Source organism: Muntiacus reevesi, chromosome 9 (genome assembly GCF_963930625.1).
Source record: "Muntiacus reevesi chromosome 9, mMunRee1.1, whole genome shotgun sequence".
NCBI classification, from domain to species: Eukaryota; Metazoa; Chordata; class Mammalia; order Artiodactyla; family Cervidae; genus Muntiacus; species Muntiacus reevesi.
In genome coordinates, this window is record NC_089257.1 from 3,048,432 (window position 1) to 3,074,576 (window position 26,145).

Below are 26,145 nucleotides of genomic sequence, written 5' to 3' on the forward strand. Positions count from 1 at the left end.
ATGATCTTTTTTCCAAACAGGAAAAGGGCTTTCAAGAAGGCATTTGTGGCCTGGAGTCGTCTGTCAGTATAGATAAAAGAATCACATCATGCCTTAGACTCGGCACCTCAGACCCGAACTGGGCCTGGAACTCGGGCGGCCTGGGTCTCTGGAACGTAAGAATGTAAGTGTTATCAGGGCAGAGGGGTTTGTGCGCTTTGGTCAGTTTTGTTTAGTGCCTCCCCAGTGCCCTCAACAGTGCCTGTACATAGTAGGTACTCAAAAATCTTTTCTGAATAAGGTAAGTTCCCCGTGAAATCTTTTTGGAAAGCCATAAAAACATAGGAAAGTTGGAAAAGCTAGGGTGGGGGGTTTCCAAAAGCCTTCACTGTTTCATGCATCTTCACGCTCTACAACCACGGGAAACTCCCACACCAGGCAGCTTTATAAAGAAGGAAGCAAGAGATTTGAGCTTCTCTTTCCAAGCAGGAAGAAAATAAGCATCTCAACCCCCTTCAAGTAAACAAATGTCTTAATACTTTCATCACCAATTATAAGATTCACAGAACACATTCAAAAAAGGCATTCTTAAGTTGCTCCGTCTGAAGCAGCAGGAAATAATCTAATGACCTTATACTACGTAAAAACACATTTGACTACTCCCCTTCAAAATGTATACAGTGAGGTTCATCCACCTTGAGACTCTCCCCCTACCTACTCCCACTCCGTGGGACTGTAATGCTGTAGGGAAAGGAAGTTAAACATTATTTTCAGGAAGAAGGAAGGGTGTGGTTACACTGCTGAGCAGAAGTTAAAAATAAAAGAGAGAGACTCCATGTACTAAATCCTGGAATTCCCCACCACCTCCAAGGTCGAGCAGTCCTGCTCTCCTTTGCAGTATATTCCCCTCCAACCCTAAGCCTCTACTCTTGTTCCTGTAAAAATCCTAGAAGCACTGCAAACACATGGCTTCCAAATTCCTGGTCATCCCCAACTGAAATTATATCCTCTCACTCAACAACCTCTTTAGCCTGAGGGACCTTCTCCATTTCAAAAATTAATAAGTGATCATGAGCATGAGCACTGGTCTCGGTTCCCATCAGGATCTCTTAAGATGAAGTCTATCAGGCAATGCCTACCCCACACACACACAGACACACACACACACACACACACACAGACAAAACCTCAGACAGATTACATCACAGCAAAGTCAGACTACAGAAACCATAGGAAACAGAAGATACTTCTCCTTTCAAACACCAACTCACTTCAGTCACATCCCAGTCAGCCAACCCAGAGACCACGGGCTCCTGCGGTCATCTGGCCTAAACAGCAGCATGATGCTCCCTCTCCAAGTCTAACCAAAAGAATTAACAATGACCCCCTTCTCCAAAAAATGACTGGCGCAGCCAACAAAAAGAGTGTGGAGTGGGAATACACAATTTACCGACACTGCCACGCCTCTGAGCAAAGTGTTCTCTGAGGAAGAATGAGATGCAAGATGTCCAATTTCCCCAACCACTAAGCAGGCATTTAATTTCCTGAATTTTTGATAGGGAGGAAGGGGGGAACCAGGAAAAAAAAGAAGTAACTTGAGCACAGCTTCAAATTATATGATCTGCCACTACCAGACGGGCATCCCACCCCAGAAACCCCACTGCAGCGGACAGGAAGACAGATGGATGCTTCGAGAGAAGTCCAGGCAACGCGGCAAGCAGCAACGTCCTCTGTCTGAACCAGGACCGAGCGCCCTGCGGAGGCCATCACGAGGCGCGGGCACGGGACGCGGGCAGGCCTGGCGGACGGAGGGTTACCTGGTGCCGGCGGGTGAGCGTGCCGTTGGCCAGGAGCGGGCTGGCGTCCTGCGGGGAGACGCGGACGCGCTCCAGCTGCGCCGAGACGTGGCGCCGCTCCTCCTCCAGCGCCCGGGTCAGCTTCTCAAACTGCGCCTCCTGCTCCTTGACGGAGGCCAGGATGCTGGCGGGCGACTCCACCTCCGAGTCGTCCATGGAGGTGAGGGCAGGGCAGGAGAGGGTGGCCCACTGGGGGAGGGCAGGAGGGAGGAGGCCCCCACTGCACACTAGCGGGGGGCGAGAGAGGCGACAAGGGCACAGGTCAGAGAGGCAGCGCCCGGCGCACCGGGGCCACAGCGGCCCCGCGGTCCGCCCGCAGCGCGGAAGGAGAGCGCCACCAAGCCCGGCCCGCCACCGGCGCCTGCGCAAGCAGGGTGCTCTGCCCGCGACCCTCTGTAACAGCCCCCGAAAGCAGAGGGCACCCAGAGCCCTCCCTGCACTGTCAGGACCGCAGCCGTGCACAGGTTAGTCAGGCTCCTCTTCCCAGCGGAGCTGCAACTCCGCACCAGACAAGCGCTCAGCATCCTGCGGGGCGAGCCACCTCTCCAGACAGAGGGGCAGGACAGATCTTACTTCACTCTCCCAAATCCCAGCACTGAAACTGCGGCTGTGGTGGCAAAACATACTAAACGAACATGCTAAGTTAAAATACCAATAAGAAATGGAAGAAGTAAAAAAAAACATTCCCACCATCAAAGGCAGGAAATAAAACTAAGGCCCTCAAATTGAATACGTATATAAAGCGGTTTTTTCTACTTTTCAAAACTATACTACAATATTGAGGGCAGAATGTGTGCCTTGGCTAACGGACAGGAAGGCAGCAGAATAAAAGACTGTGTAAAAAGGCACCGTTTTCAGTGACCCCCACATGTCTTTGTGGAGCAGGAAAAGGAGCCATCATATGAAACTGTAATAAAGGTATCCCTTCAGGCAGCTCATAGGCTAACCTTTAGTCGATAGCTGGGACTTCCTCCATCCCCGTCATCCTGAAGAAAGCTCTAAAATGGCCTCCATTTTTACCTCTTTACTTACGCCAACTAAAGGTAAACATCCAAGCACCTCCAGGGGATGTGTGTGTGACTGCCACCACAAACAGTGCTTATTCAGAACTGAGGCGTGCCCGCACCCTAGGCCGTGAACTGCCGGGCTGGCCGGAAGGTGGAGGGGCACCACAGTTAGGCTGTTGTGCTGAGCAGGCTTTCTCTCCCGCAAGCTGGCAGCGGGAGACTTTCTGGGTAGTCCCAGATGTACCATGTTGAAAGGTGGGTTTCAGAATAAACCCTCTCCTCTATTTCCCACCCTTTCATCAACCCCTCCAGAAAAAAAGCACTTAAAATGTTTTTTATTCTTAATAAACATATTTTATACACACCTGTTAAGAGAAGGTCGCAACTGATTGGTTTAACAGAAAACAGCCCAGGCTAGATCCAAAGTATCATGGGAGAAGCATCCCAGCCACCACAGCAAGGAGGAAGCAGGAAGGAGAGAGCTGTAGGAATATTTGGAGGAAAAACAGGAGTGAGAGGAAAATAAAATATATCTAATATATTTTTTTTTAAAAAGGAGCAAGGGCAGATATGGGGGAAAAAACAATCTAGGAATGGGGGTAATTTAGAACATGACCTGGAATTGCTAAATGTTACAGATGCCCTTTGGACTTTGCTGTTTTCAAATACGAGGACCCTGAATGTAGTTTTCAATAAAACCTGGATTCTGTGGCCATGTCAGAGTTTCTCTACCTGTACTTCTGTAGAACACTAGGAGCAGGTTATAATATGGATAGAAACTCATTTACCCCTGTTCCCAGCAACCAAACTGGGAAGAAAGAAAACACTGCTGTTGGAACGCCCTTCCCCTCCTCCCCACCCCTGAGGCAGAAACGTCAGAGCCCAGTCCCAGCATGCCCACAGAGACACTGAGAAACCAGTGCAGCAGCCGCGCTGGGGAGGCGTGTGGGGACTAGCCAGCTCGCCTTCTGCCTCAGTTCCCTTTCCCACGCTCCCCAGGGCCCTACCAAGACGCTCGGGCCTGTCTGCTTCAAGGTATAGGCAGCATTCAGCAAGCAAGAGTATCCAGAGGAGCTGGCAAACAGGCGCCCAACAAACTCCTTGGGCTTCCCCACTGGCTCAGCTGGGCAAGAATCTGCCTGAAATGTGGGAGACCTGGGTTCAATCCCTGGGTGGGGAAGATCCGCTGGAGAAGGGAAAGGCTCCCCACTCCAGTATTCTGGCCTGGGGAATCCCATGGCCTGTGTAGTCCTTGGGGTCACAAAGAGTCGGACAGGCTGAGCAACTTTCACTTTTCAGATTCCTTCATTAATTCTCCGTCACCGAGACTCCTCCCAGTGGATCCAGGCCCTGAGCCCAGGACTGCGGTCCTCAGCCTGCACTCTGGGCTCCCACAGCCACTTACGACTCCTGCTCTTCCTCTAAGTTCAAAGACCGCTGTCGCTTTCTCAATTCCCTACATTCCAACAGGCCACTCAAAAGTCTTATTTTTAAAAAATGTTCTTCCCTTTCATTTTTATTAATTTTAAGCACTTGTGCTTACCCACTATATCAATGACCTACGAACCTCCCATACTAAGAGGACTCTGAGCTCGAGAGCTTCTCCCAGGTCGGTCTGAACTGTCTGAAACTGTAGTTACCACTTGGGCAGTCTCCACCCTGTAATCTTCTTTGCTAATAAAAGACCAAACTACCACTACTATCAAGCATACAGTGACAACATCCCCGTTGCAGAGAGAAACTGTCAGTCTGACATAAAATTGTCGCCTTTTGCCCCCACAACTTTAGGAAGGGTAGTGGGGCTCTACCCAGGGATCCAACTTGGAAAGCAGGATCTGGAGACATTAGCTTCTCCCATCTCCATGGTTTGTAAAGCGAACCACCCAGCCCTAATTTGGAGAAGCTGGAAACGTTAAGAAAGAGAAGATCAGATTCCTAGGACTAAACGCATGAGGGAGGCTTTCTGCCCAGAACAGGGCAGAAGCAGAGCTTTGCAGGACAGAACTGGACTCAGAAGACACACCCCGTCCCAGCTCTGCCACTAGCCAAGGACAGTAGCGAGGCCTGCCACGTTCTCGTCTCCAAGGTGCCAGCACCGCCAGCCCAGCCTAACCCAGAGCTGCAGCGAGGAGCAGCTGAGACAACGTACATTATATAAATGTGAGGTATTAAGTTGTTTCAAGAGTTAGTTTCTATCTTCCAATTACATTACTTAATGATAATGCCTCAGCCTAAAACTATTTTGTGAACTAGTAGATGAAATTAACCGGATCAAGGGCATACCTGGGTTCTAAGGAGTGGATGAGCTGGTTTCCCTACTCTAGCACTGTTTACTAGGAGGTCCCACCTAGACCAGTGTTTGTGGGACGTAGGGTACTTTTTCTTCAGCGCCTGGCAGCCATCACAGAATTACACATCTGCTATAATCAACTCTCAATTCCCTACTTGAGGCTTTAGCAGTTTATTAACAAGGAGAAAGGGAAGGTGAAAAGAACTAACAGTCACCAAGTGTTTTACATTTATTATCCTGGCAATCCTTCCAAGGACTCTGAGGAAGTTTTTCTGCAAGTGAGAGAATGGGCCACAGGTGAAGAAACTACCCGAGGCTTCAGTTAGTAGCAGATTCTGCACTTAGTCCAGTATGAAAGGACAGTCCAGCAGCTCTCTCCTCCAACTCAAGAGCTCTGTTCCCAAGTATCAAAGGAGGAAGGGGAAAGAAAAAGTTTCTACTTATCTTTAGGTTAAAGGGTTACCCATAATGTCTCCACATAAGAAGTGGGATTAAAAAAATAAATGGGAGGGAAAGGAAAGCATATGTGGGGGAAGAGAATGAAGCAGTTAGGTAAGCTATATAGTACATCACCTCACAACTCTTGAGACTTGAGTCTCATGCCAAACATACACAGCATAAAAAACAAATTATCCTAGAGACTAGAATCTGCAAACCGTTAACTAATTTTGGCGGTTAAGAGTGAGGAAAGTGTCAAGACTACAGGCCAACACCTTTACCAGTTTGCTGCTTAGTATTTTCAATGGATTACACTTGTTCTTACTAAATAAAGATCATTGGGAATTCCCTGATGGCCCAGTGATGAGGCCCTGGGGCTTTCACTATCAGTCTCAGGTTCAATCCTTGGTCAGAAAACTAAGATCCTGCAAGACATGCAGTAAAAGCACCCCCCCCCACCCCAAAAAAAAGATCACTAAGGAATTCCCAAGGTGGGGGACGGAAGCAAAGTGAGCAGGTGAAACTTGCAATTCACCTGTCACTTGATGTTCTGAGAATAACTATTTTTATTCTTAACAAGCCAAGACCTATAGACCTGAACCTACAAGGTTCCCACATTCAAGCAAGGACAACAGTAAATATCCAATCTCTTCTATAAGAATTCTAAACCAAAAAAAAAGTTGAACTAAATCAGATACCAGAAAGACCAAACAGTTCAACAATGTCAACCAGGTAACAGGGCAACAAAGCCACTTGCCTACAGCACAACCACCACGATGACGTCCTACTGTAGACTGGCTGCAGAAATGGTTTGGAATTAGAATTCTCAGAGGTTAAGAATATCAACTCTGGAATCACACTGTGTGCAGCTCTGTTGCTTCTCAGCTATGTTGCCTCTTAGCTATATGACTTCGGGCAAATCTCTCTAACCCTCAGGCTTCTTTTCTGTAAAATGGAGAAACAGGAAGAAACAAGATACTACAGGGTGGCTGCGAGGAGTCAATGAGACAGCCCACGGCAAGCACTCAGAAAACGTCCTGACGCACAGAAAGCTATCGCTGCTAACACTGCTGCAAGGAGGTCCAGCCCGTCCATCCCGAAGAGGCTCAGTCCTGAGTGTGCACTGGAAGGACTCATGCTGAAGCTGAAGCTCCAGTACTTTGGCCACCTGATGCAAAAGCTGACTCACTGGGAAAGACCCTGGTGCTGGGAAAGATTGAGGGCAGGAGGAGAAGGGGACGACAGAGGATGAGATGGTTGGATGGCATCACCGACATTTCAACGGACATGAGTTTGAGTAAACTCCAGGAGTTGGTGATGGACAGGGAGGCCTGGCGTGCTGCGATTCACGGGGTCACAAAGAGTCGAACACGACTGAGCCACTGAACTAAACTACTACAAACAGCTAACATAAGGGACTGAGGTTTTTGGAGGTGTTGGTAGGGCGTTTGAAGAAACCACTCATCTCCGCACACTCCCCCCTTCACCACTAGCTGTAGTTCTGTAAACTACAAGCTACAGGAATTCTTCACACTCTTAAGTGGAGGGGGGTGGGGGGGGGGCGGGATTAATCTCCAGACCAGAAGTCAAAAGACCTAGAGTTCAAGACCTGACTTTGCCAAAACCAGATCGTGAGACCTTGGAGAAGTTATATATAAACCCATGTAAGCTTTACTTTTTGTTACTTTTCAGAGTTTAGCTTTATAAGATATGTAAAACTATAGACAGGGTGACTGAACCTCTCTCCGACCTCCACACAATTCAGCTAAGTATATCCAAAGAAATGACCAAAATTACGCATATAAACCTCTGTGGAAAGAGGAAGATTATTTGTCTTCAGATGGAAAACTCTAAACCTCACAAAACAATCTTTGGGCTCTGGAAGAAATCATGAAAAAAGAAGTTTTATCTTCTGTAGCCAGGTTCAAAGGCAGCTCTCTTCCCTTCTATTTCTTCATTATAAAATCAAAGATAAAGTTATGTCCTCCCTCTAAACACAATGATAAGGAAAAACTACATCATCCTAGGAATTCCGTACTGCTTTTTTAAAAGGTACAGACTGAGCCATCTACTGAAGAATACACATCAATAAAACACAGCACCTGTAACACTACAGAAGATAATCAAACCAAAAAGCACAGGTATTCTAGACACGTAAAGGTATTTATTTGCTTTGACTGTTCATTTGCCAAGTTCAAACTAAATAGACCAGTTCAACCACACAAACAGAAAATCTGCACTTTATTTTTAAATCAAAAGGAATATATTTTGTCGGTAGTTTTCTACGGCTTCTTATGACAGTGCTTATACCAAAGTCCAAAGTCTAAGCACCCCACCCACCACTTGAAGTTCCACCATCTGAACTGAGAACATTTCAAAGCTCAGTCAGAACAATTCTAGTATTTCTCCCTGCTGGAAAGACTCGCTCCTACGCTAACTCAAACCCTGGATAGGATCTGCAATAAGACGGAAAGAGGACCCTGTTCACTTCACAATCTCCTGCCAACTGGGCACTTCGCAGAATTACAGAACTAATATTCCAGAACCTGACTTGCCTGAAGTATTTAGCAGCTTCCTTGCTCCCTGTGGCCTGCTCTATGACAGGCCCAGCTTCTCCACTTAAGAGCACCCAAAAGGCTGACCGAAGGAGTCTACAAGGACGGACTAGGTCTCACCGTGTCTGCCACTGCGTGCATTCGAAGTCCCTTCAGCCACATCTGACTCTTTGCGACCCCGTGGACTGGAGCCCGCAAAGCTGCTCTGTCCATGGGATCCTCCAGGCAAGAACGCTGGAGTGGGCTGCCACTTCCTCCTCCAGGGGGTCTTCCTGACCCAGGGATTGAACCCGAGTCTCCTGCCTTGGCAAGCGGGTGTCTGTTTCCACTAGTTATAGTTATATCACTCAGTCGTGTCCGACTCTTTGCAAGCCCATGGACTGTAGCTTACCAGGATCCTCCATCTATGGGATTTGCCAGGCAAGAGTACTAGAGTGGGTTGCCGTTTCCACTAGCGCCACCTAAATCTAATGAATTAAGGGAGTCTTGGTAAATCACCCTCCTCTTAGGTTAAGAGTGATCATGCTATCTCATTGGAGTTTCTGAGAAAAAACGGGAAAATAAACATATGAAAAGTTTTGGGTTTTTTTTTTTAAGAAATACTCCTTGTTAAAAGGCAGCTGAGCTAGCAATCTCTATAGGTCACTGCTACTGCTGCTGCTGCTGCTGCTAAGTCACTTCAGCCGTGTCCGACTGTGTGACCCCATAGACGGCAGCCCAGCCCACCAGGCTCCCCGTCCCTGGGATTCTCCAGGCAAGAACACTGGAGTAGGTTGTCACTGCCTTCTCCCCACAGGTCATTGTGAAGTCGCTCAGTCGTGTCCGACTCTTTGTGACCCCATGGACTGTAGCCTATCAGGCTTCTCCATCCATGGGATATTCCAGGCAAGAGTAATGGAGTGGGTTGCCATTTCCTTCTCCAGGAGACCTTCCCGTCCCAGGGATTGAACCCGGGCCTCCCGCATTGTAGGCAGACGCTTTTACCGTCTGAGCCTAGGACTTCTTAAATATTCTAGTTACCAGTTCCAGGATTTAAATGTTTTTTACTGTGACTTTAAAAGAGAAAAAAAAAAAAATCACCTCCACCATCTTGACCCTAAATTCAGAAACCAGATGGAACATTCTTATTGCTCTTTTCCCCTCCCAAGTATTCTGGGAACCCCCCAAACCGTAACATACTGAAATGGCTAAATGCTAGGCTGGCCCTGAAGCAAAGTAAGGGTGTGGTCTCGTCTACTGAGGGGGCCCAGGCCTGAAAGGGTATGGAAAGGAACAAAACCTGCTTCTTTCTGGAGGTGCATGACACACACGTAGGACTGGTCTAACAGGTCCTTCTGATCGCTCAGGCCAAGCTGCCTCCTCCTCCTCCCCCACTGCCCACGTGCTTCTCCAAGGCCTTCCACTGGAACAGATAACACTGAATTTTCTCTCAATCCCGAGAGTCTGAGATACATCGAGTTACTTACCTGTATCCCTGTTGCAACCCTGCCAGGGGCACCTCAGCCAGCCTTATAAGGAGAAAGCAGAGCTTTAGGGAGAGGCCGATAAGGAAACAAAGATAAGAAGGAGGGGCCAAAAAAAAAAAAAAACAGAGGGAGGTGTCAGACTGAAGGGAGGGGAGGCCAAATGCCTTTCTCCATTCTACAAAAAGAGGGAGAAAGAGAGGGAGGTCGGCATACAAAGGGAAATTAGGAAAAGTCTAGTCAAAATGGAATAGTACAGTTTAACTTCTGTCTCATAAAAGAGAAATCCTAAAATTAACTAGGATACCTTACACTCTTCACTACCATAGGCTAAGAAAAAAAAAAAAATCCACGGGAAAAAAGCTTAACCTTAAGGTTTACTAGAGGTCACCCAACTGTTTGAGCTCACATTCCTTTTTTAAAGTGGCAGCTTCTCACCGAACCGCCTAACTTTCTATCTCTGGTATTCCCACCGACTCTCTTGCCCATTATTTGAAGATGACCTGGAAAAGCTGAAAGCATGTAATTGAATCATATCTACAGTCCAGCTTCCTCAGAAAGCCCTGAGCCCTAAAATGAGCAACAAGACACCCGTTCCATTAGGTTTAGAGTACGCCTCTTTTGACACAAGCAACAGAGAGACAAGTGTGAGTCTAAGAAGAAACCACAGGGGTGTGAAGCTCCTATTTCAGCCACAGGGCAGATGGCTGAAGGAAATGTTTCTCTCTCTCTTAAAAGAAGAAAATCCGACCTTCCAGTGAGAGAACAGTTTTGAGTTATTAATTACGGACCTCTACCTGTAGGTGAACACACACACACACTTCCCAACAGTCTCTGAGGTAGCATCGGCCCCTTTTGTAGAAGAATAAACTTGTACATAAGAAGGATACCGTTTCCTGCCCAAGGTCAACACAACTAGTAACTGGCCGAAACACATCTCTTCTGCTCCAAGTCCATGTTCATTCCCCCTGAAAGACTAAATGAATATGAATTTTCTATGCTTCTTGTGGTTAAAAGTCATTCTAATTCAAGTACAGAAGGTGACCAAAAGTAACTTTTGGGGAGGCGATGGAGGAGTGATGACAAAGGATGAGGTGGAAGCATCTAGACTTTTGGGTATTGCCTTCATTTTAAAGAGCAAGACCTTACTCAATTCTGAAGAAGAATAGCCAGAATTGAGAAATACCTTGGTTTTCTTATTTTAAAAGGAACAAGAACTCAAAGAGAAAAGCTGAGAGAAACAAAAGAAGTATTACTTTGTACAAAATCACCTACTTTTCCCCTGAAAGGCCTGCTATTGAAATCTGGCTACTTGCCACATTCTCTAAGCACAGCTCCAGAAAGAAAATCTAGTAACAAATATCCCTTCTACCATTTTTAATGTGACACCTCACTAAACCAATAGCAGAGACCGGAGGTGGGATAGAAAACAGAAGGAACTAGAATCGGGGAAGACTCTGCTAGCCAGTATCAGAACAGAGGGGAGGGACTGTTCTAGCGGTATGTCAGCAATCTGCCTCTAGGGCAGCTGTCCTCCTGGGTAATCAAAGGCCGCCTGTGTGTGTTTCCAGGGACGAGCCAGCTCGGCAAGAAGTTGAAGACTCAGCCACCCAAGCCACAAATTGAGAAGAGATGCCTGTTTCACAGCTGGAATGGAAGGCAGGGGAAAACAAAACACGGAGAAGCCGGGTGGGGTGGGGGACCGAGCCCTACAGGTGCTGTTTCGGTCTAGATGGGGGGGGGGTCCCTGAAAACGACCAACCATCGCCCACTAGAGCGCGGAGAGCTGCCAGTCCCTCTCAGTACTGAGAAGTGGGGGCGGGGGTGGGGGGCGCTTCCCTTGGTGGTCCAGAGCTAAAGGCGCCACACTCCAGATGCAGACAGCCCAGGTTCGAGCCCTGGTCAGGGGAAATGCATCCCGCATTCACTGGCACAGTGAAATGAATTACAAAGATAATTTTTTTTTTAATAAGTAGGTTTCTCCAGCTCTGTATGGACGATTGGAATTGCCTGTTTCTATGATGCATGAGACTGGATGCTCGGGGCTGGTGCACTGGGATGACCCTGAGGGATGGGATGGGGAGGGAGGTGGGAGGGGGGTTCAGGATGGGGGACACATGTACACCCATGGCTGATTCATGTCAATGTATGGCAAAATCACTACAATATTGTAAAGTAATTAGCCTCCAATTAAGATAAATAAATTTATATCAAAAAAGGGAACTGCCTGTTTCTATCCTTTTCAGACTCAACAACGTATCTGCAATATATACCGTGAATAACATAACATAAACACCTACCTCCTTCTAATATTCCTTCCCTAATTAAAGCCGAGAGATCTATGAATAGCAGCGGCACACATAAAAAAGTCAGTGAGACCCCAACACTAGGAGACGGTAGCCATTTATTTAACTCGAGTGCTAAATGCAAAGGGCCAGTCAGCACTCACACTCCCTAGCCCTCGGAGAAGCTCGCTGCCCTGAGACCCACTAGACACACAAAGGCTGCTCTCTTCTCAGTAGAGCCCAGCCGCGGAGCGGCTCTCCAGGGACAAAGAGATTTCTCAGGAGAACCACAAAGACATCGCCCCTCTCGGCTCCCCCACTCCCAGCTTTCTCACTTCCTGTCACAGTAGCACCAGACCACAGTCTCCCAGAAACAAACAAATACAAAGTGCTGGATTCTGGGCTGCAAGCCAACCGCATTCCAGGGCATCCTGTCTACCAATCGCCAGCCCCGAGCTCCCACTCTTGCGCCGCGCAGCTCCTTATCAAGTTCAGGGAAAACAACCCTCCTCCCTGCCCCAAGCTACAGGGGACAAAGCTCGGACCTTTAAGAGTCCGCAGAAAGATACTGTGTGAGGACCTCAGGGCTCAGAGGGGCTGGGGCGACTGTCAAGGTTCCTTCTTGGCTAGTTTCTTCACTTAGGGGCTGGGGATTTTAAAGCCACTGCTGGTGTTACACTCAGTTCGGCTGTGTATGTACATCTCACAGAAAGGTTCATCAGGGCAACCTGATCACCAATCCGAATTCAGTCAAGAGAACATTCCCACTTGGGAACACTACTTTAGGACACATCCTCTGTCACCGTCTCTACCACCCATTTCTCCTGTTTTCACAGTCTTTCAAACTCAAACACAAGCATAAAGCTGCCTTCTAAAAGGCCCTAGAGAGAACAAACAAAAGCCAGCAGACTCCACCCTATGGAGAGGCAGAACAGGCGCCACAGATGGAAGGAGCACAGCTCTCTCTTTCCCCAGGGAGCGAAGGGAGGTCTTCTAGGGACTGCACAGGAGTTCCTGCAGCAAAAAAGGTCAACACTACAAACTCAGCTTTTCCTGCTCACTGCTCCCCCTGGAGTGGATCAGGGGCTGTAGGTTTGCCACCTCATCAGGAAAAAAAGCCTCCCTCCTAATAAGAGCCCTCAGCTCACACCGAGAATGGGATAAATGATACATTTTTCTGTTGCCTTATACAAGCCCATTGGGTGTTAGCCCTAAACTCCAGAAGCAAAGATGCAGATAGAAGTCAAGCCCTATTAACCAGATTCTTGAAATCCAAAGCAACACCCTTTGCCCGCAGGGCTCAATTCCCCTTACATAAGGTTTACAGCACAGAGCTCTCAAACCAGGGGGACGTTCCAGGCAACTGACTTAGTAATACACTATTATTTCTCATCTTTTCCCCTTCCTTTCTCCTTGGCTCTGCTAGAAGGTCCCTGTGCGGAAACCTGATTTGGATGGTACATGTTGATGCAAAAATTGATAAGTCTAAAACACAATTAGAATGAATTAGTCCATATCTGGCTATGATACAACCAGATACAAGGAGGTGGGGCAGGTATACACACAATAGCCAAGTCATTCTAGGGCTGGAGAGAAAAAAGAATATTTAGCTGTGTTTGACTTCCCCTGGTGACTCAGACGGTAAAGCGTCTGCCTACAATGCGGGAGACCCCGGTTCAATCCCTGGGTTGGGAAGATCTCTTGGAGAAGAAATCTGGCAACCCACTCCAGTATTCTTGCCTGGAAAACCCCATGGAGGGAGAAGCCTGGTAGACTACAGTCCATGGGGTTGCAAAGAGTCGGACACGACTGAGTGACTTCAGCTTCACCCTGTATTTCAGACCAGAGCCTTGCCACTGCAAGCTCTATCACTGAGGTATACACACACAAAGTTTAAAATCTCTTACACAGCACTAAACCAAACTAACTCAGGAATAACTTTAAAAAAAATTAGTATTAAACAGTACAGTAGGAGAGTTTAAGATACCCCCCCTTTTTTTAAGTGTTTTAAGATACTTAAAAAAACACACACCCCGAGAGAGACAGAGAACCGGACACACCAGTATCGAAGTTGCTGTTACTCCAAAGGGATACTCAGCAAGTTCTCTGCTTCAGATTGAGCAGATGAGACAGAAAATGCATGCTGACTCAGAAATACAGTCACCCCACCATGTGAGGGAGGGAAGCAGACCAGTGTAGCCAACTGACTGCAGTTCAGCACAACTTCACCAAGGGCCTGCTTCTACTCCTACCTCTGGCTGTTTACAGACAGTCAGGAAACCCAACCAAAGAAATAACAAATAAGTAAGGAGAAAGTCAATGGAAGGGACCGAGACTTAAGCTGAATACTCAATGGTTGGAAAAGTATGAATCTGTTTTGCTATATAACTTCACACATACCCCTTTCTCTACCAGTCAGGCCCAAAGCTGAAAGAATTGGAAGGAGGGGAAGCAGAGAAAAGAATGTGATTGGGAAAAGGTTTTGCTACATTCCAACTAGCCAACATCCCACATAGCATTAAAAGTGCCCAAGAATCCAATCCCACTACTGAGAGTTGCTAGGACTCTGCTAACACACATCCAATTCCACCCTCCCCCTGAACACCCTGAAAAGAAGCATAATTGAGACAGCTTGATGAGGGCACCAGCTGTTTCCCCCACCCTCCCCCCCCCCAGCCCGAGACCACAGTTCAAACTCACATCAAACACTTAACACAATTGACTGGCCAGTAGGAAGGAGAAGCCAGAACTAAAATAGCAGGAAGAGTGCCAACTGGCCCCACTTAGAAGGAATGCTTTCTTGGCTCAATTTAAAAATATGAAACTTCTGTCATCCACTCCCCTCTGCCCATTTATGCTCTCCTTTCCACCACCTACCCCTCAGTATCAAATGGATTTCAGTTTCTTCCCTCCAATTCCTTGATCTATTTTCAAATGTCAGGGAATACAGGGGAGGTATAAGGTTTAATGTAAAATAATGTCTTGGGAGACTGGAAGGCTTCCTGGACTGCAACAGCAAATGCTGCACAAAGCTATTACATAAGGTCAAGTAGAAAGCAGTCCACACAGCATCCATCTCCGTGTTTTAAGAAGGAAACAAACTCTTCTGCTCTTCCACACTGACATAACCTGACCTCCCCAGGCACAATACCAGCTAAAGCACTACTGTGGCCAGCCCCTCCCCCAGCCACATTCTGAGTGGGCCAGCATTAACCAAGGAGGAAGCGAAGGAAGCCGGCACTTCCTTTTCAGACAGGAAGTAACATTGGCCCTTCCTGCTGAGTTTTAAACAAATTGTCCAGCTGAGTTTCAATGTTAACATCCTCTCCTGAAGTCCTTCCACAATTTCAAAATGGAGACGGGAAATGGAGATGTGGTCCCAGCTTCCCTTCCCCCTAAGAGGCAAGTCCTCCACCCCATACTAAGCGCTGGCAGAATCCGCAAATCCGACAGTGACATCTGTCATTTCAAAACAACAGGGGATACAGAGGTAGAAAGCTTCCAGTTATCCACTGACTACCATGAACCAGTCTCCTCTACTTCTCACACTGAGTAACCACCCATCTGAGAAATCATAGAGATCTGTCCAGTCAGTTCAGTTGCTCAGTCATGTCCGACTCTGCAACCCCATGAATCGCAGCACGCCAGGCCTCCCTGTCCATCACCAACACCCAGAGTCCACTCAAACCCATGTCCATTGAGTTGGTGATGCCATACAGTCATCTCATCCTCTGTCGTCCCCTCCTCCTCCTGCCCCCAATCCCTCCCAGCACCAGGGTCTTTTCCAATGAGTCAACTCTTCACATGAGGTGGCCAAAGTATTGGAGTTTCAGCTTCAGCATCAGTCCTTCCAATGAACACCCAGGACTGATCTCCTTTAGGAGGGACTGGTTGGATCTCCTTGCAGTCCAAGGGACTCTCAAGAGTCTCCTCCAACACCATAGTTCAAAAGCATCAATTTTTCAGCGCTCAGCCTTCTTCACAGTCCAACTCTCACATCCATACATGACCACTGGAAAAACCATAGCCTTGACTGGACGGACCTTTGTTGGCAAAGAAATGTCTCTGCTTTTTAATATGCTGTCTAGGTTGGTCAAAACTTTCCTTCCGAGGAGTAAGCGTCTTTCAATTTCATGGCTGCAATCACCATCTGCAGTGATTTTGGAGCCCAAAAAAATAAAGTCTGACACTGTTCCCACTGTTTCGCCATCTATCTCCCATAAGGTGATGGGACCAAATGCCACGATCTTAGTTTTCTGAATGTTGAGCTTTAAGCCAACTTTTTCACTCTCCTCTTTCAGTTTAACTCAAATGTTCCGATTTTGTGGTCCTCAAACCTGAGTGATCAGAATCACCTGGGAAGCTGTTTTTAGAAATATCTCCCAAATCTACATCTCCAGTCTTCACACCTTACTATTTAGGTGCCTCAGAATTCATCTTTGTAAAAAGCTCTCAAAGTTTTTCTGACAGCTGCTGGGAACCACCATCCTGGCCTATCCCTGACAACCCTCTGCCCACCACATTCCTCTCCCCAAAGGACACTTGTTATAAAATACATTATTTGGACCTGCTTTACTGTTCACCAGACAGCTCGTTATTCAGTTTGGATTAAAGTTCCTTTGAAAGTATGGAATTAAATATATAGATGGCCAGAATGATACAATACTAAATGCTACATTTCCGGCTCAGAACCTACAAGGAAGAACTATCTCACTTCTTTGGAATCCTGAGTTGCTACAGTGGAGGATATCCCTATTTACACTGCAGATTGGAAAACCCAATTATTGTTTCAAATGACTCAGTTTAACTTTCCTCCAGAGAACAAAGAGCTATGCCACATTTCCTAAGACTGGTTCCACATTCCATCCCAAAAGAAGTCCAAAGTCCTAAATCTAATATTCAAGACCCTAGATAATTTTAGCCCAGTTGACAACATAATAGAAACACCAGAAACTCTGGATTCACGTGTTACCTCTGACACTTATCCAAGTAAGTAACTTTAACTTCTGCTTTGAATAGCAAGTGAGTAGTAAGATGTCTTTAGAAGGAGCATAAAAAGAAATATTTCCACAAGGAAGCATGTCACCAGAGACTTAGGAAAGAAGAATGGCATTAAAAGACTTACTTTCAAGACAACTATAAACATCTGATAAGCAGTGATTTAAAGCAACTCCAAAATGTGGGGAATCTGATTGCCGAGAGTATTTCCTGCAAGATGATACACTGTTATCTGTCCAAAGGAGAAGGGGATAGGAGGGGAAAAAAGTTTCCTGATTGACGGCATCTCCCAAGGATGATACTAGGTAACAGAATGACAACTAGATAGGTATAATTAAAGGGAAGAATAGAGGGTAACCAGGTAAAGCTCTAGGGTTAAACTCCAAACTGAGAGAGAGACCCAGAGAGAGACAGAGCCACTGTTTCACTGAAGGACAGACTAGCAAGACAAGAAATCTTGCAAGAGAAAGTAAGAATGAGTGATTCAAGACAAAACTCCTCTGGGAATCACTATCCTTTTACTTTCCACTATGGGGGTGCCACAGAACATTGATCACTAAACAGCTGGTGCTTCTTCAATCTCACCAAAGCCAACCAAGCCAAGGGGTTCAGCCTCTGTTTTAACACCATTACTGCTTAAACATATCAATACATAAAAAGGGAAAACAGACATACGTTAGTTATGAGAATTGATCACATCCCCTGATGTGCAAGACAGTAATATGGATATGGTGACCTATAAAATGGCCCCTGAAGCTATTTAATCTCAATGGTTAGGGCTGTGAGAAAGCAGGAACTTTTGGTCTAATGAGCAAAACAAAAAGCAGCAAATAAGTGGGGTAGGCATAACATTTGGTCATAAGCCAAATCAACAAATGTACTAAAAAGAAAAAAAAAAAAAAACCTCAATGTACTCAAATGTACTCAAAAAGAAGGCTGTCATTTCTACTGTTCATAGAAATTTGACTCTGTAGATCAAATGGTGGAGAAACAGATTTCTCTAGGGAAGAAAATTTTGATCTCAGTTTCCAAACACACACAAGCTTATTCTAAATAGCTGCATTACTTTTATCATTCTCCAAGACAAGGATCATGCACCTATGCAAATTCTGCTACTTTGCAATTTCTGTGCTGACTATTCTGCAATGGGACAAAGATGGAGGCTGGGCCAGGTGTTGCCCCAACTCCTTATAAAGCATACACAAAAAAGTGTTATCAGCTGTTGTCTTTGGAGTCTGAAGTGAGGAAGACTTCTTTGTACCGTACAGTGCAGAAGGAGGTCCTCTACGGTCTCCGCTTATGTCCAGCACGCGCTCACTGACCTCTCTGAACGGGTTCACCGCCCCGTCTCTCCTGCTTGCTGGTAACCACCAGTCTCGCGGGGCCTTTGGACTTTGTACCCTTACCTGTGTGACTTCACTCTAATTTCTTTTAAGTCTCTTTCAAACATAACTTGTAAGTGAGGCCCTCCCTGACTACTCCATATTAAAACAACCTCACTCCTAACCCTTGCACTTCTCATTCACCACTCTACATATTTGGTTTTGTTTTCTCCCTCAATAGTGTTATCACACTCTGACTTATTGTGTATTTACTTGCTCACTTAATGCCTATCTCCTCCAACTGGAATATGTGAGCTCTGAGAGGCCCAGCCGGTCCATAGCCAGCTCTCGGTCTCTTTCAAATGAAGACGTTTCACTTTTTCAGTGAACGCAAAAAATTAAACTTTAGAAAAGTAAATCAACATTATTTCATTTTCTTTCTACAATTTTTTTTCTAATTGTGACATTAGGCCCATCAATGAGGGTGATCTCAAGTTCTCTCACCTGCAGATTTGGCTGACCTTCAGCAGGGGAGACATTCAAATGGCCAATTCTGCCCTGGTTTACAAAGCAGTCAACAGAGAACTAAACAGAAGCGAAGTTACAGAGCCTCCCCCATTCCAACAAAGAAACAGTGAAAAGAAATCAGATTGGCACCAATTTCTTCTTTAAAATAGATCACTCTATTTTAAAAGTGTACTGAATATACACCAGCTACTTTATTTCAATGAGATTTATTTCACTTGCAATGAAACGGAAACTGTAGGTGTTTTGATAAAAGTACTGAAAAGTTGACCTAGTTTCTATAACAATGCTTTATATCCTCAACCACCAGAAAATATTTTGGTTTTTCAAATATAAGCTCCCTAAAACAAATATCTTTACTCCACAAAGAGACCTCTCAATACACAACCGCATTCAATATTGAACAACATGCGAAACACACACAAAACTGATACATAGCTCATAAGTGACTTACTTTTACTCTGGGAAAAGTAAGTATCTTCAGCTCTACTGTCGACTGAATAAAAAATGAGTAACTAATTAGTAAATGTGGGTGATATTTGAAAATGGGGGGAAAAAAACCTAATCTGAATTAGGACTCAATCTTCTTGAATCATAATAATTAATCCTAATCTAGACCTAACTGAAATAACCAAATTCAGTATCCTAATACTCGAACCTTCACCACATGAGTACAATTTATTGTTTTAAGAATTGTTTTAAGAATTTAAAAAAAAAAAAAAAAAGAATTAGAAATCTCTTCCATATTAAGTGTTAGTGAGGCAAAGTGATGCCCATGAACACCACCAACCTAAGGGGAAAAAGATAGGGGAGGCAAAAAGATAAAGGAGACACCAAATAAAAAAAGGAAAGCGAACGAGAAGGAGAAAATAGTAGCAGGAAATGTGGGTTTCAAAAACCACGGAGGACTTCTCTGGTGGCACAGTGAATAAGAATCCACCCGCCAACAGAGGGGACACAGGTTTGATCCCTAGTCCGGGAACATCCCACAGGCCTAGGGGCAACTAAGCCACAACTACTGAGCCCACGGGCTCCATGGTCCCAAAAGAGAAGCCACCCTACTGAGACGTCTACACACTGCAACTAGACAGCAACCCCCCCAACTTGCTTTGTCACAACCAGAGAAAGCCCACACAGAGCAACAAAGACCCAGCACAGTTAACAATAACTAACTACGGAGAGCTGGGTGGAGGAGTCCTGATAGGAAGCTACAGAGTGCCAACAGAAATGAAGTGTAAAGACTTTTCAGATCACTAGTTTCATGGGTTATTTAGTATGAGGGAAGGAAAAACAGGCTGGAAGAAACCAAAAGCTTCCAGACAAGGCTGCAGTTAACACATGCCTATTTCCCACAGGCCACAGTTTAGCTCTTCCACTTATAAGAGCAGACCACTTTCACAGAAGCACACGTCTCACAGGAAGCACTGATGAACTCAAAATCTCTACATGTCTCAGTTTTGCCAATGTCCCATAAATAAGGGTTGAAAATAGAAAATGATGTTTCCTGAACATAAAAAAGTGAGATTTCCAGAGAAGACAGTAAAAAACCACCTTCATCACTGTACAATTGCTTCCTATACATTCAAAACTAACGTTATCCTACAAAATCCTGGTTGGACAAGTGAGACATCAAGGGAAAGAATCTGGTCCGAAGTTAAGAAGAATAAACCCAAACAAAGCTTTTTCAATCCACTCTCTACCAAAATTAAAGGAAGTTTGCCCTTGAATGCTAGAGTTCTGTCTCTGGTAGATACAAAAAATGGGAGAAACTTGTATTGCTGTTTGTTCCCCCTGAGGTATCCAAATCTCCTAAGAAATTACTGCAAAGTATACTGCAGCAGCTTTGGCTGCCATCAGCTTCTCTTCCCTCACTCACGCCTCACTTTATTAAGAGCTATCCATTCCCACAGCACCGGTATTTTGGACAACCCTGCCTCCACAACTTAAACTTGCCTATTGCTAAAGGCACTTTTTGTCTATTTAAAAAAAAAAAACAGGAAAGAAAAGTTTATTCATCCAGGATACCCATTTATTCTGTAATAAAAGCATCTATATCCACCACAGAGTGGTATATATACGACACCTTAAAGGAAACTTAATCAGACAAAAGATGTTTGAATTCATTCAAAGTATCCATTCTAATAGCAAAAACGAGGTATTCCCATGAGCCAGGCAACATCCTATGAATTTGCATGTATTAAGTCACTTCATCATCACAACAATCCTATGTGACAGCTAATATCATTGTCCTCATTTCACATACAAGGAGATCAAGGCATAAACCAGTTAAACAATCTTCCCAGGGTTACTTCGCTAGTTAAGTGGTAGAAGATTTGAACACAGGCAGTCCAGCTCCAGCATCCACGCTCTTACCATGCAAAGCTGCCCTGCCTCTATATTTGTGGCACATTTAGATTGGAAATTCCCTGTTTGGTCAGTATATTGATCAAAAAATACAAAATAATAAGGCATTTGTGGCAAAATTTTAACGACTGGTGTCCAGGTGAATGAAGGATATACAGGAGTTATTGTGCTCCTCTTCCAATTTTTCTGAAAGTCTGAAATGTTTTCAAAATAACAAGTTTTATCATCTATAATGGGACATGTTTTATGACCAAATTATCTGTAGGCCATCAGAGAAGACTTTGAGAAAAGAAAACTCTCAATTTTTATAATGTCCCCACTACATGCCTAATTTAAATGCCCACATCACTCCAATCAGGTTTAAGGACTCACTGGAGAGGAAAATGGCCTTAAAATGGGAAAAACTGTCCCTGAACCAGAATAATAAATATTAAGTACTGAGAACAGGGTCCACATTTAATAATCAATAACATGCAATTTCAAGTAGAATTGGGGGGTTACTTCCAAAAATACATTATACAATAAAACTAGATACAAATCAATCCACACCCTCATATCCCAGTGGATAGTTCTAACTGAAGAGTCGTTCTTCCCCGCCTTTACAATCTCCCTGCCAGGGGATATCAATGCCCTCTGTTACAAACCTTGGAGGCAGCTGCATTTAGGCAGAGCAATCCCTATTTCAGCATCTCACAGCATTTAACCCCTTTTGCAAGGAAAGAGAACATGAAATCACATAGTAATAACCTATGGCTCGTTCGTTTAGGCAAATTTCTCCTTACTATTATTCCTAATTTCCCAGAAAATTAATTTGGGTTCTTAACTTTCCAATACACTTTGTGAACAAAATCTCCTAGTTTCATAGCCAAAGCATTGACAAAAAAAACAAAAAACAAAAAACAATGATGTCTGGACATACTTTCTTTGAAGCACTAATGTTCAAACAATCATTTCAAGCTTTTTATGTTTTTATTAACAAGTATAAAAACCAGTTACTTCCAACACAGCTAAAACAATACTTCCCTGCTCATGCCCTAATAAGCTCTGGGTAAGCAGTTCCTCCCCTCTAGAAAATGGTCACATATGAGGTTTCAGAGTCTGAGGTTAACAGCTGCCTATAACATGAAACGAACTGACGAGTGTCCTTACTGTTTACACTCTTACTTGTACTGCTTGCCCAGAAAAGAAACAGGGTTAAAGAAAAATCCAGATTTTAAACCTTCAATTCTTTCTAAAAACTGTATTTAAAAATGGAAGGTAGGCAATGTATAAAAGGTTAAAACTACAGACTAAATTTCAAAATCACATTGCAAGTTTATTAATCTTTGTTGAATTTTTTCCCATCTCAACTTCCTTTCAGCCTTCCCCACAAAAGTCCCGCACTGATTCCCATAGTGCGTTATTTAACCAAGATTTACTGAGCACCTCAACATATCCCAGACACTAAGACAGGTGCTAAGGGGATACAGAGATAAGACGGTATTCTACATTCAAGCAGGTCAGTATAGGGGAAAAGACCAAAAAAACAGATAACTGTAATACAGTGTGATAAACATTATTTGAAATACCTGCTACAAACCTCTCCCTGCAAATTGGCAATTCATTGCAAACCCAAGTCAGAAAATTCCCTGGAAGAAATTTCACTGACAATCAAATAAAGTTTGAGACATTTCCAGTAGGCTTAAGATCTACAGGACAGTAATAGTGTGCATATGCAAAGATCCCTGTAATAAAGGTTGAGATAATATCCATTCTAACATATCTAGCTCCTTACAGCTTTATGGAAAATGAATTTTTTTACATACATTACTCTACCTCAGAGCATGCAGGAAATCTAAGCGAGCACTGGCCTTCATCAAAATGAAACACTCCTGCCTCTAGCAAGGGTTCAGTTTAGTTCTGGCTCTTATTTCTATTCTCTCTGGAGAACAGCAGTATTTTAGTGGTTAAATTCACTAACTTTATACTCAGGACAGGGTTTAATCCTGGCCTTGGTCACTTAAAAGCATTGAAATTTTCAGCAAACCTCAGCTTCTCTGAGGCTCAAATTCCATAAAAAACAAAAAATAAACCAAAAACAGCAAACAGAAAGTTACTGTAGGAAATTAAGTAAATATGTTCATGCAAAATGCTTAGCACCCATTGAGAAAACAAGGTGGGGACGGGAGAGGAAGGGCTGGCACTCAGTAACAGGGGACCACCAAGTACCAAAATAGAAAGCAATAAATTATACCGAGCTAATCATTTTGTTATTCCAACTGAATAATGATCTATGCTTAATTTATTTGCATCCATCCTCTCTAACTCATCTCTAGAGATCATCTACCTCATAAACCCAAGGCTGAAATGGCAATTACTCAGAGCTGCTTTCTTTTTAAGATTTCCAACAGTCCGCATTTTTATCCTAGCTGAAAGAACGCGTTCTAACCCCTTTGACTCTGCATAATTGAACCCTAAGAAAGGTATTAAGACTCTAAACACCCAAAGGAGGCCCCCACCTGGAACATAGAACATACCTTAGTCATATAACAAAGAAACCAACAGCACATAGGAGTCAAACAAGGAAAGGAAAATCTGCAGAACTCATACTTACTTGTCATTTTCTACCCCCAAACCAAAATGAGGAGCAAAACAAAAAATAAAAGATTTACTTATTCACACTCTTCCTCTATTTCCTGGAAGAACTAGCAGAGGTGAGGTAAAAGACGAATCTTCCATCTCATCATTCAAAAGGCTCTAATAGCACACACCAGTCAAAACAATGCCTCAGTTCGTGGAAATAGTCCTTGGATGCTATGTAGGATGCCCACTGCAGCTATACAAAGCCCAGTGTTTAAAGCTGGACCCAAACCACCACCACTCAGTCACCCAGAACCTATTTTCAAACTGCCTTTGTACTCGCTCAGACTCCCTCATCCCTCCCCCTAAAGGCTGAGTGGGAAACCGACACTCTGGCAGCAACATGACCAATCCTCTGAAGATCCACCAAGAAACCCCCTAGGCTGCAGTCAAGGCTGAAGAGAGCATTCGAAAATTTGGAAATGATATAACTACAGCCCAGCAAAAAATACACATTGTCCTCTTTCTTTCTTTTTAACTGCACTTGCTATAATTAGATGATCCAGACATTAAAATCTTACTGTAGCCCTTGCATAAATGAGATTAAAAGAAGGAACAAAGTTCAGTTTCCTCTGAAGCTACAACCTTACAAGAATGAAATCATCTTTCAAGAAATATTCTTGGGAGGTGGAAGGGGGGATCGGGATGGGGAATACATGTAAATTCATGGCTGATTCATGTCAATGTATGACAAAACCCACTACAACATTGTAAAGTAATTAGCCTCCAACAAATAAAAATAAATGAAAAAAAAAAAAGAAATATTCTTGTCCTGGAAAAGAAATTCAAGGAAGTGTTCTAGTCTAAAAAGAATTAAGGGGCGGGGCGCGGTGGGGGGTTCAAAATCAGAGTATTATTATAGATACATACCAGTTTAAATCTAATAGCAGCTTACATATTAAGGACCATTCTCTTACAGTTAGGACAATATCTATTGCAGTTATAATTTTCAGATGATTCGCATTTTCAAAGGGAGAAGGAAGAGAACATCCAGTTTTCAGCTACTGAGGAGCTGGCTATATGCTTATTTAGTATTTTTGCAAGAATGTATGTGCAAAACAAAAACAAATCTTAACAATTAAATAGAAGATACAAAAGCACAGTCATGGGCCTTCAGATCTTAAAAGATTTCTGATTTCACAACAAGTTAACCAAATCAAAAATGCACCTCCAAAAAACAACTTTCAGTTTGGTTTAAAAATAAGAATTCAGGGGCTTCCCTGGTGGCTCAGACGGTAAAATAAGAACTCCCCCTGATCTTTCGCAAATGCATCCTAAACACTAGAGTCTGTATTAAGTGTTTTAGCCTAACCTTTTTTTAATCCAAGCCTCTTTCAGAGAGCACAAAGCTGAAAATATTTCTTGTGTGCTATTTTACTCAGGTGAACGAAAACGCATGATTAGAGTTTCCTTATCCCTTTAAGCATGTAAACCAAACATTATTGTATATGCAGACTGAACATACAATACCTCCACAAATCTTTGCCATCAAAGGTAGTTTCAGAAGGAAGGGGATGGCAATCCAGTTACCAAGGATCCATTTGTTTTCTTTTACAAGGTAAAGGAGGGAGGCTAAGTCTAGAAGGCGAAAGAGGCTCCCACCCACCACACCTGAAAAAGTAAAAGAGGGATCCACCCAGGAACAGCAGGGCTGAAATCGATCTGGGCCGTTCAAACTCTCCAGGGAAAAAATACCACTATTTAAGCTGCAAACTCCCTGCAACTTTCCATTTTCACAAAGTTAATGATAAAAAGGAGAAAAAAAAGTTTTGAAACATATGAAGAACCAGCTTCCGACCCTGATAAATTCCTTTCCCAACCCACACACAACATGCCAAAAAAAACCCAACTTTGGTTTGGGCTCTGAAAACAGAAGTTTGTTAGCCTAACCTAGAAAAAAACACATACAATCAAAGACCACACCAAAATGTAAATTTATGGAACAGCTCTCACCCCTCTGAGTCTATTCATCTCCCTATATTAGACCTAGAAGTTTGTTTCTGGGTTTTGAATATCTTCCTTTGCTTTAAATATGATAAAATACCAAAATTCCCCCAAATAAGTAGAAAGAAAAATTAATAATTGTTTAAAAGTTACCCGTCAGCATAACAGACCCTCTCGTTTTCAAATTCCCTCGGTTACCGTAAGACAAAAATTCAACTTGGCTTATCCTGCTTTACCCGTCTATACACATATTTTTTAAAAAGGCACACACCTTAAATGTGGACTTCTGAAAACCACTCTTTTAAGAGAGAAAACCAAGGCTCCGTCAATGTGCTGAGAAAGACAAATCCAGTAAGGTAGTTGCTTTTTCGCCACCTCTTCCTCCTTTCAGGATCTTTCCTGCTCTTCTTTCTCTCTCTCTTTTTTTTTCTCTCAGATCCAACACCTAAAATGGAAGTTGCACCCAGCCAAAGGCTAGGGAGCCTGGGTGGTGACAAACT

General features: G+C 44.1%; 1 protein-coding gene across 5 annotated transcripts in view; it reads right to left on the reverse strand.

The window, feature by feature from the left end:
• CTNND1 (catenin delta 1) overlaps positions 1-26,145 on the reverse strand; it is a 45,277-nt gene extending 19,132 nt beyond the window's left edge. For 2 of the 5 annotated variants that reach the window (XM_065946229.1, XM_065946230.1), the window contains exons 1-3: positions 25,917-26,144; positions 3,208-3,324; positions 1,797-2,062 (exon numbers count right to left, since the gene is read on the reverse strand). In XM_065946229.1, the coding sequence (XP_065802301.1) occupies positions 1,797-1,991 (195 nt within the window). In that variant the 5' untranslated portion in view covers positions 1,992-2,062; positions 3,208-3,324; positions 25,917-26,144. Of the gene's footprint in view, positions 1-1,796; positions 2,063-3,207; positions 3,325-25,916 lie in introns of all 5 variants that reach the window. The other 3 variants (XM_065946228.1, XM_065946231.1, XM_065946232.1) reach the window with 3 other exon arrangements.